The following is a 12,095-nucleotide window of genomic DNA, read 5'->3' on the forward strand; positions in this document are numbered from 1 at the left end:
TAGGTAGATAGTTTGGTATAAGAAACAGGACTTGTGATTCAACTTATGTTTTATTTTTATGGTATAGTTTATATACCCTTGGTATAGATGGAATAAAACATGAGGGATATATACGCATAAAATATGATAAATATTTAGTTATAGCCTTACCTTGTGTCGCTGTGTTGGAATTATACACACCAGTAGATGACTTATAGTAAATGATAAATGGTATCATGATGAAAAATAACAAAAACAAACATGAGTTTGCAAGATGATACAATTAGCATTAATATCTTGGAACTCAAAATATTTCCATTTTTTTTTATTCAGACTGTTCAAATAAACCAACTTATATTGTGTTACTATCAGCGAAAATTGAATGCAGTCTATACCCCATTTTGCTACAGGAAACTTAGTGGAATATTAGTTTGTTGATAACTATTTGATTGATATACATACTAAGGGTTTAGGGCACTTACAGGTAAGTGATGAGTGGGATGTCTTTGTTTAGACAACATTTGTCCTCATACAACATACATGTCCTATTTTGACTACGGCAGAGACACGTCGCTGTTTCCCTCTCCCAAGTCCAAATCTCTATCAGTACATTGGTATGTCATTCTGAAAGATTGCGTATCGGCCGCTGATGGTCTGTGCCTTTGTTTGTTCACTATAATTATGTACATTGTCATTTTGATGACGAAAGATGTTAAATTAACAAAACCAACTCCCAACAGTTATAAATGTGGGGAGGAAAAGATCTGGAATGTCATAATAAGTATTCAACTTATATTTTTATAATCACTGGGGATGCCTGTATTGCATCAACTACATACAAGTCATTCATTTCAACCTAAGTTAAACTTAGAATTCAAGTAAGTATTAGCAGAGCATGTGGTGGAATCATAAAAGATGTTCATGGAAGCATTATAATGTATTCAGAGTGATCTGGTTTTAAATTGAACTTATTTTGCATGAGAAAAATGATATATTTTTATTGAGAGCTGTGATTTAAAAAAATTAGTTGGTTAGTTCTTCTGTGGTTGTGAGTGTTTGTGAGGGAGTTAATGGTATAAAACACACACTCACATTCCTGGTCTTGAAATTATTTAAGGAATAAATCTTAATGATTTCTAAACCTTTTATCATAACAGTGCATACATTTCCCTGTATTTATCGAATCAATATTAACTTTGTCGTCATTGTCATATTGACTTCTCTTTGTTGTAAAATTTAAAAATGGTCTTTCTTGTGACCTTGACCACATATTTATCTTGACCAGTTCTTTTTCTATATCCTTACACAATTTGCTAGGGCCTGTATCTCAAACTCAGATTCTTTGCTTAGGCAAAAATTCTAGTTTTTAAAAATTACACATATTTGAAACATTTTCATATTTTCTGTACTCATTGGAGTCATTTAACTGCCAGCATTTCCATGTTTAGTTATTCATTTTTGAGTATGTTGCAAGATCTCTCTGAGTTACAAAAATGTGAGCTGCAGCACATTATCTGAGTTTGAGCACGAGAATAGTTTTACATTGTAACTCACTAACTGTTGTTTGTTATAAAAAAAACCTGAACTTGACCTTTCCATTACAGTACATAGAAAACCTTGACCTTGTCGTTACAGTACATAGAAAACCTTGACCGGTGTAAGAAGCTGACCAACCTGAATATGAGCTGTAACATGATAGAACGTGTGGAGAAACTAGAGAAGCTCATCAAACTGCGCGAGCTGAATCTGGCCTATAACAACATCACAAAGGTGGAAGGACTGGAGAATCTGGCTAACCTACAGGTAAAGCTAAGTTATATACTGTAGTCTTGTTAAAGATTGTTCAATTATTGAATGCATGAATGTCAATACATTTTACAAATATATGTTTATATGAACATGAAAAAAAATAATTTGTATTTGAGTGTAGACAGTGAAATGCTCTTCCATAAATACAAAATATTGTCAGAGTCATTGTAAAAGAAAAGAACACTTAATATAGCAAAGAACAATTTAAATAATTTTTTAATTTCTGTTTTCATAAGTCTTTCATATTCTGTACTAAGCAGAATTGTTTCATAATTTATGAAATAATGGTAAATTGACTTGTCATTAATGTTCTAGCCAAATGAGAAATGATTTTGTTGGTGTTAAATTAACACATTTTTCTCTGCACATATAACAGATGCTGAATGTCACAGGGAACAACATAGAACACATACCAATCTGGCTGGGCAAGCGACTGAAAGCACTGCGTACACTACACCTGGGCAAAAACAATCTACAGTCGGTCAGTGTAATATAGCAAAGTCAAGTAGGAGTTACTGCCCTTGGTCTGTTAAAACACTTGCAAATGTAGATCTCTACCTAGACTGGCTACCATCCCCTAAGTTTTTACTACTAGCTTATCTCCCCCTAGTCTATAGAATCGGTCATCCAAGTGATCCAAATTTTTTGAGTTAAACTTTTTTCTGAATAATTCAATATTCTAGAGACGGTGGCCAATCTAGTCTCTACCTTATAACTAGCATTATATTTAAATTTGTTATTAAATCCTTGATTTCTATGCAATGAAATAAGATTTTCTCATATTCATGAATAAGAAAAAATAACTTAAGAACTGTTAAGGCCTTGATAGTGTGTCTGTTTCAGAAAAATCTCCCCCTTAAAAGTCACTTTTAGTGATAAAAGCAAAAGACCAAACAATGACTAACAGACGAATGTTGTTCAGATATTTTTAACGAGTCAGTATATGTAAGCCTGTGTTTGCTACCCCCAGATGAGTGAGCTTGCTAAGCTGAAGCCGTTACCAGACCTGTTAGAGCTGACCGTGGCAGACAATCCTCTGTGCCAGATTCCCCACTGTCGCCTCTACCTCGTCTTCCACCTGCGCACACTCCAGGTCCTCGACAGCCAGCCAGTCACAGAGGAGGAGCGCAGACACGCACGTGATAGATTTGAGCAAGGTAAGCTGTCTTCTGTTAACCTTTATAATATTGATTTGTTAAGAAAATTCACTTTGTGATTAGCTGACTTCAGTAATATTTTCATGAGTATAAGTATATATATATGTAAATGCTAACGGGTATTAAGATAAGTTAAAGATAATCTGTAAACTGTTGTTTTTGAAATGATTGAAACTTACTCTTTTATCAGATGAGATTGAGAAACTGGAGCGTCTGCTTGAAACAGAGGAGGCTCGGAACAGGAAGCTGGAAGAAGTGCAGAATCGCTCTGCCCAGGAGTCATCATTTTCAAAGGCAGCAGACGAGGAAAGAAAACGTCAGCACAAAATTACAGCCGACCGTCTCAATGAACTCGAGCGGGAATTAGAAACTAAAAATGATCTGGTACGTAAATCAGCGAAAACAGAATTCACACAACTTGTATAAAATATCACAAGTCTTGAGAATTACCTCAACTGAACGGTGTTTCCAACAAGTGGGAGCAGATCGGCTTGACTTTATGATAGGAAGTCATAATAACATGTTGTCTTCTATAATTTTAACAGGAACTGAGTCATCAAACTTCTTATATTGATAGTTTTGGAGGATAAATACAGCAATATATTAAATGTGTCTCACTTGGACCTTTATTATCCCAGTTCATTAAGGAGAGGCAGGGCCCAAAATCACAGGTCACTAAGAGTGCAATATAGACTTCTATCAGTTCCTTCTGTTTTTCATGTAATGATCATAATCTCGGGGATCAGAATAGTGCCTGACAACCCCTCCAACCCCAAACTAGGGGTATCCAAGGGCGGGGATGGGTGGTGGACACTCAGTGTGATATAGGCTTATTCTGTGAATGCAATGATCAGAATTGCACCGAATATGATCCTTAGCAAGAGTGACTTAGACGGCCAGGATAAAACAAAATTCATTTGGAGAAATTTGATTGATTACCAATGGTATAATTTGTTTACAAGTTAAATGTAAAATGAAGAGTTGGAGACACTCAATGTTTGACTACTTTTCAAACTGCACTTTACCACCTTTTCAGTGAGCTGTTAAAATTGTACTTGAAAAGTACTGTGGGTGGATAATTTAATTGTTTTCATTGAAAAGCAAAAAGAATCATTATGTCGCCTCTTCCAATGAAGGGAAACATATTGATCGTATTAGTGCTGGTTCTACTGTATCTTGTTCTTTTAATATAATCTTGTCCAGGCCATTTCTTTTAAAATGTTTAAGATATCTTGATGAAACTTGAAGTATACCTGCATCACCCATAGACGATGTGCAGTGCACTGTCATTAGGTCACTGTTACCTTGACCTCAAGGTCAAAGGTAAAAAAAGTCTGATTATTTAAAACATTTAAAGGTGTACGCCAAGGTGATGCCAACGGTCCCTCACTGTGTCTAATATTGATGGCATTGGCAATTCTATCCAAGCATCAGTTGCGACTATTGGGTCAGTTTTGAGGACTTCTGTAACGGTCCCCATTACAATTAGAACTTGTTCATATATGCATTTTATAATTAAGCAACAGGCAGTTCTTCTAATAATAAGTTAAAATATGTGCTAAGTTAAAGAGATCCTGATAAAACTTGAACTATACCTGCATCACCTACAAAAGATGTACAGTTCACTGTCATTAGGACACTGCGACCTTGACATCGAGCTCAAAGGTCAAATAAGTCCAAAGTTTTTAGGAATATCTTGTCAGGGTCGTAACTTTTAAACTGTTAAAGGGGTGTACGTGACATACGGTTTTGTTCACAAAAACAAATGTCTAGTTAAGATTTAAATTAATAGCAGTTTTATTGGAGAAAACACTTCATAATTGGATTAAGTTTGATTGGGCTACTTTTTCTATTGTCTGAGGCAGCAATAAGCATTTGTGATAAATCGGTTATGGAATTCCATGCAGTTCAAATTTGTCATGGTGGTGCTTTTGCCAAATCAATTGTAACAGTTCAAGTAAACAGATCCATTCATTATGATATACATGGTGTCCTGGAATATATAATGTACATGATTCTGACCATTAACCGTATTTTGTGTTGATGTCAGGTGACAGAGCAGATGTCTGGGTCTCTTAGTTTACCGAGTAATTTTTTGTAAGATTCTCTGTCTGAGGTGGTCTAGAGAAAAAACCTTAAAATCTTCAAACATGATGGATGGCTTTAAAAGACAAATGGTTTTAAATTGATAGTGGTAAGTGTTTTGCGTGACGTTTACCGGGCTGTATCAGTGCCCTATGTCTAGAGCTTGGTGTACTGCTAGAGACTACACACTAAAGTGTCAGATCTGTTTGAGTACCTCGCTGACATGATCTAAAGACAGACAAGTGCCAGGCTTGATAAGACTTAGCTGGAGTGTGTTTTTGACTTGACTACCACTACTGAGTGGAGAGTCTCAGACGTTAAGGTAACACATGTATTTATTTATGGTAAATGTTCTTAACAATGAATCATGGCTTATATAAAAATTGATCTGGTCTGATATATATACAGGACTTCAGTATAATTATATAGTTTGTCCCATTATCTAGTTGCCACTATCAGGTTGCCCCACTTTCCAGACACCACTATCAGATTGTCCTACTATCCAGACACCACTATCAGGTTGTCCTACTATCCAGCAAGTACAAATCCAGTTGCTCTACTATCTGATAAGCACTTACAAGTATCTTGTTGACTCAATATCCAACAAGCACTTATGTTGTTGACTCAATATCCAACAAGCACTTATCTTGTTTATACAATATCCGACAAGCATTTATCCAGTTGACCCACTATCCAACAAGCACTTATCTTGTTGGCTCAATATCAAACAAGCATTTATCCTGTTGACCGAATATCCAACAAGCACTTATCTTGTTGGCTCAATATCCAACAAGCACTTATCTTGTTGGGTCAATATCAAACAAGCACTTATCCTGTTGACCGAATATCCAACAAGCACTTATCCTGTATAACTAGTCAGTGTTTTAGGAAGTGGTTGGAGTTTCTCGATACAAAATTGTCCCAGTAATCCTGCCATCTTACAATACATTTGAAGTAGCAGTGCTAAGTTTTATTTCTAGGTAACATATCATCCTATACATTTCTTTATTGACTCTTTCCCTTTTTTGTCTATCTGCCTTAGAGGTCTGAGTTTGTCTTGAGACCATTGCATCCTTTCAAACCTTCATACATAATTTGAACCCTTTCACCCCTAGGTAACTTGAGTAGACTCTACCATACATTCAATTGGGTGAGTCCATGATGGTCTACAGTGGTGAAAGGGTTAAATACAGTCTGTTCTTAGAGTTGTGTCTCTTTGCTTCCGTTTGTCTTAATTGTAGCTGACATTTTGTGATTTACCGTAGAAATCTAGCTGTATATGCAGCACCACCTACAGATTAAAGCCACGTAAAACGCCTCAGGTACAGGTAGACCTCGTAGAGGTGTTAAATATCCAGGTAAATTTTATCGCAAAGGTAACAACTGATAACAAGGGTATCTCATAGTAAGTTCTATACACTCGATATCTTAAATTAGAAATCAATCAATAAATAAACACTTGGAGAACGGTGAAGACTCTTGGCTCCTGGTGAGATGTGTGTCCAGCTAACTTGACCACTGTAGGGGAGGCACCACCCCAAACCTTACACTTTATTTATCCTTTACAATTATGTAAGTTTCAAAAGTATAACTACCATGTTCCTATCTTATTGCTTTTTCAATCACAATCACTACACAATTTCACTTAATGGATAATTGTTCTTTGTACTGTTTTACTAAAATTTGCAAAAGACTGGGCACTTTTAACAAGAAAACATTCCAGAATGAAGATTTTCCAAATACCTTTGCTTAAATTTATTTCTACTTATTTGATAAAACTACTGATTCTATAAACAAAAGAAATGTTTTTTTTTGAGGGTTGATGAATTTTTACGAAAATTTATAAAAAAATATCTTGTTGATGTTTGAAGTTTTTTGTCAGAACATTAACCTTTTCACCTGTCTAACCTTTAATTCTTGTCTTTTCTTTTGTTTTCTCAGATTCCTTTCCTTTTCCAGCCCATTTACTCTCTCCCCCCCTCCTCAAATATTGTCAGTCTCAAATTATCCACAATACATATATATAAATATAATTAATTTTGATTGTAATATTTGCTTTGAAACATGGCTTTACAATTTCCTGGGTATTCCCGACAGCAATCGTGGTGTCCCAGCTGTGATTTGGGGTCAGTTTTAGCAACTGTACCTTATCAGTAGCTGATATTGTATACACACTAAAGCACTAGTGTATTAGCAGTAGCTATTTACCGGTAATCTCACGTCAGTCCTCTCGTCAGTCCCTACGACACCGAGCACCTTACATAGGCACCACTGCTCTCGTTACTTGGGAGAAAGTCGATCTTCATGGAATAAACTTTGGATATTGACAAATCGTGGGATCTAGAGGATTTATTTGAACGAGACGATTATCTAAGGATATAGGTAGGTTAGCACTGTTTTATATTTAATTCTAAAGTTGCAGTATTGTTTTCTATGGAGAAATGTGTGTTATGCTTCATTATTTATGCAAAACAAAAATCAAGTTTGTGGAAAGCATTGGTGATTTGTTAGTTCTATCTCCTCTTAACTTCTCCATGTCATCTTCCGTTATCATGATTGCCCCTCGGAGTCTCCAGCATCAGCTCCTTGCTCTAAACTTCTTCGTGTCTTCATCTCATGGCCATCCATTACTGCTACATACTTGTTCATACCCTGTCTATGTCTTCATTTCCCCCAAATGTCCACTGATTCTACATGCCCTCTATTTGATGTCTCCCTGATCATGATAATCCTTTCGTTGTGCTAAGTTTGTACCTCAGCCCTTCACCCCTCTGTGTCTGCGGACTATGGTGTACATCTGTACTGATATGGTTTACTCCCTGGTAAGTCCTGGAAAAGACTTATGTACTTGTTTAAATAACAGGTACACCTGCATATCCCTACAGCATGGATTTGGATTTATTAGGTACACTACAATTTAAATCTTAGACATTAAATTATAATCTCAAAATACATTAATAATTATTCTGATATAATGGGGCTTACAAAAATTTGCAGTGCGAGAGTTTTGTCTGGGTTATATAAATTGTTGTACTACAATACAAGTCCTGAGTTTCTAGCATTATACAGGTTTCATTATGGTACGAGCTTAAATATTCTTTAATTCTGTTTATTTACTGACATTATACCTACCAGGTATACCAATTGAAAGATTGAAGTGAAAGAAATTTAAAATCTATAAATACTTGTTCCCCACACACAACTCTTGTAAACTTTTTATTTCATTTGCAGGACATTTTATTAACTATTTACATTTCTAAACATTGCCCCACTATTTCATTTTCAAAGTGCCGTCTTTAAATAAATAAAAAGTTCATTTACACACAATTCAATGATGGGAATCGTAGAATACTCTTTCTCTGGGTATTGTAACCATACAATAGATCATGTTCAATATTGAATGCTATAAAACTGGTTATTTTGCTGTGATATTTTCTGTGCATTGTTATTATGAATACATGTCCGTATTTCATATCAAACAAAAATGTTTGAATTTAATTTATTTTCACTTGAGTAATTTTAAGAAGATATGGAACGAAAATATGCTCATGCTAAATTACTTTGAAATGTTTTATGCATAAATTTGTTTTGGTTGTAAATCATGAATGAAAAATGAAATAAATATATATCATATATAGAAATGAAATGATTGTAAACTTTCACTTTGAAGATATATGTCATTTAAATGTACAACTCAGGCTGTTCCAAAGGAATATATAAGCTTCCCTTTAAATGTCTACTGGGTGATTTCAATGATAGTCAGTACAGAGTGTTGGGTAAGTACAACACGGTCAGTGTGATAGAAGATCAAATTATGGCCGATTAGAACGCTGTCCTATCTTAACACCGGTCAGCATTGATGAATGGATTAAAGATCGTTAACGACAATGTATTTATAACGACAAGCTATAAGGGAAATTTGACGCTGACGGACATGTCTAAACGAGCGGGAATTATAAGTCTCTTATCAGCGCTAAAGCATTTGTCACTTTTGATTTCTATACACGTTTATAGAGGTAGAGGTTTGAATGGCCACAACATGTGTAATATGTGCAGGTACTGATTTGTACCGGTATACGTGTTGGCAGTACGGGGGTACTGGTAGTGTATGTCAGTATGTGTCAGTCTGACAGTTGACATGATACCTGGTGAACATTCGTTGGGATTATCTTAAACTCCTGGACTATATATATATATATATATGCATACAAGCATTTTTTGTGCATGAATTTTAAAATCTTATTCAGCTAAATTTGTGAAATTTCCTCTTGTTGAGAAGGTTTTTATGCAGGGATGTACTACCTTTTATTATGACAGCATGAACAATTAATTGTGATCACTGTTAAGTATATATAAAGGAGATAGACCTTTTTACCAAGGTTTATTTTTACAAGACTGCAGGTGAGAAGTGTGAAACTTAATATATTCCTCTATATTTTTCTCAATTTTGATAATTGTTTTTCAGGTGAAGTATTGTATGTCTGCTCAAATTCTTTACTCTCAGTATCAGTCAGAAGCTAAGCTTTATATACTGTGTTACATTGGTAGTCTATAAAGTTATATTAATTTTTTTCCCAATATCTCATTAGTTTGTGCTTTGTCTTTTTAAGCTAGATAAATATTTGATCACCCATTATGTGTTAAAATATTAAACGTTTTCCAGTAGTGTGATTATGTCTAATAGAAAGGCAGACAAGCAGAACCCTTACGGCATGTGGCTGGACAATAAAGATATTTCATGTGTTTTAATGAAAACTGTTATTGATTGTGAAAAAATTCTGTTTGATTTGTCTTTTCAGCTGAAGAAGAAAACCACTGAGTTAAACAAGGCCTGTGAGAAGCATTACCAGTTAGAACAGGAGCTGGCCTTCCATAACATCGACTCCAAGTTTGACAGTTTGGGGACCAGCCCACAGCGGAACCAGGTAAGGCTGTACTGACAGTTTGGAGACCAGCCCACAGCGGAACCAGGTAAGTCTGTCCTGACAGTTTGGGAACCAGCCCACAGCACAATCAGGTATGGCTGTACTGACAGTTTGGGAACCAGCCCACAGCACAATCAGGTAAGGCTGTATTGACAGTTTGGGGACCAGCCCACAGCGGAATCAGGTAAGGCTGTACTGACAGTTTGGGAACCAGCCCACAGCACAATCAGGTATGGCTGTACTGACAGTTTGGGAACCAGCCCACAGCGGAACCAGGAAAGGCTGTAATGACAGTTTGGGAACCAGCCGACAGCGGAACCAGGTAAGGCTGTACTGACAGCTTGGGAACCAGCCCACAGCGGAACCAGGTAAGTCTGTCCTGACAGTTTGGGAACCAGCCCACAGCACAATCAGGTAAGGCTGTACTGCCAGTTTGGGGACCAGCCCACAGCACAATCAGGTAAGGCTGTACTGCCAGTTTGGGGACCAGCCCACAGCACAATCAGGTCAGGATGTACTGTTCAGCTACCTCCTTGGGACGTAACATGGAACTTCATTTTCTTGGTGCCTACCGACAAAGATTTACATGTATGTAAACCATCTTTATCAGGATTATGAAGAGTTCTTTTTACACAACCAATACAATTTTGTTGTGAAAAAATTCTGTTTGATTTGTCTTTTAAGCTGAAGAAGAAAACCACTGAGTTAAACAAGGCCTGTGAGAAGCATTACCAGTTAGAACAGGAGCTGGGCTTCCATAACATCGACTCCAAGTTTGACAGTTTGGGGACCAGCCCACAGCGGAATCAGGTAAGGCTGTACGGACAGTTTGGGGACCAGCCCACAGCGGAATCAGGTAAGGCTGTACTGACAGGTTGGGGACCAGCCCCCAGCGGAACCAGGTAAGTCTGTACTGACAGTTTGGGGACCAGCCCACAGCCGAACCAGGTAAGGCTGTACTGACAGTTTGGAGACCAGCCCACAGCGGAACCAGGTAAGTCTGTACTGCCAGTTTGGGGACGAGCCCACAGCGGAACCAGGTAAGTCTGTACTGCCAGTTTGGGGACGAGCCCACAGCGGAACCAGGTAAGTCTGTACTGACAGTTTGGTGACCAGCCCACAGCGGAATCAGGTAAGGCTGTACTGACAGTTTGGGGACCAGCCCACAGCACAATCAGGTAAGGCTGTACTGTTCAGCTACCTCCTTGGGACGTAACATGGAAGTTCATTTTCTTGGTGCCTACCGAAAAAGATTTACATGTATGTAAACCATCTTTATCAGGATTATGAAGAGTTCTTTTTACACAACCAATACAATTTTGTATGTGGCGTTTCGATGACTAGTACTATATGTACACTGTCACCTTAATCAGACAAATGACCAGTGAAGCGTATGCACACAAAGGTGTTCCTCCCCAACACCCTCAGTCTAGGACAGGCAAAATATCTGTACTCGAATCATTAGAATCTATTAAATGATTTAAACATATGAAGCCTGTGACCTTGAAAGTCTAACAAGGACATTAAGTTGAACAGAGTTTATAGCCTTATTTGCGGTAAAATACGGTAGTACAAGATATTTGTCTTTATGTGTAATAACCATCAATGTTACACCGAGTCTTCACGACAACACACGCCTCTTACGTAATTTGGTGATACATATTACTGACACAGGATAATTGGTCTGGGCTACACTCACTGCATGTTAACGAGTCAGTGCTGATTTGGGTGGTCGGGTGGTGCAGTGAAACACAAGCTCGACGTTCACGGAGACAGCTTGGATTCAATTCCCTAATTGGATGTGAAAAAGTATTGTGTCGCCTGCCTGACAGCATGAGTTTTCTCGGGTTACTCAGATTTCCTGTTACAAAGACCATTCAGGCCAACAAATTAAAAGTGGTAGATGTAAGTTGGGAGAATTTGCTTGTTTCATAATTGTTGTAAAGTAGATATTTAAAAAAGGAGACGATTTTGAATCTTCGTCTAGTTATTTTTCTATTCAAATTGTTAACTTAATTTTCATTGAGTGTCTTTCCCGACACATGCCTACCATGTTGCCCTGGTCCCAATTCCTTGAGTGTTTGTTAACTCAATGAAGTTGCTGAAAAATGTCTGAAGTTAAAGAAATATTCCTTAACTT

At 37.0% G+C, this 12,095-nt stretch overlaps 1 protein-coding gene across 14 annotated transcripts in view; it reads left to right on the forward strand.

Moving 5' to 3' along the window:
• Positions 1-12,095, forward strand: part of LOC110467474 (centriolin-like) — a 98,014-nt gene that overhangs the window by 19,359 nt on the left and 66,560 nt on the right. For 13 of the 14 annotated variants that reach the window (XM_021524666.1, XM_021524673.1, XM_021524676.1 and 10 more), the window contains exons 4-8: positions 1,615-1,782; positions 2,165-2,269; positions 2,759-2,945; positions 3,136-3,329; positions 9,830-9,955. In XM_021524666.1, the coding sequence (XP_021380341.1) occupies positions 1,615-1,782; positions 2,165-2,269; positions 2,759-2,945; positions 3,136-3,329; positions 9,830-9,955 (780 nt within the window). Of the gene's footprint in view, positions 1-1,614; positions 1,783-2,164; positions 2,270-2,758; positions 2,946-3,135; positions 3,330-9,829; positions 9,956-10,639; positions 10,766-12,095 lie in introns of all 14 variants that reach the window. The other variant, XM_021524667.1, reaches the window with a different exon arrangement.

The sequence above is a fragment of the Mizuhopecten yessoensis genome, unplaced genomic scaffold (genome assembly GCF_002113885.1).
Source record: "Mizuhopecten yessoensis strain PY_sf001 unplaced genomic scaffold, ASM211388v2 scaffold11173, whole genome shotgun sequence".
Taxonomy (NCBI): domain Eukaryota; kingdom Metazoa; phylum Mollusca; class Bivalvia; order Pectinida; family Pectinidae; genus Mizuhopecten; species Mizuhopecten yessoensis.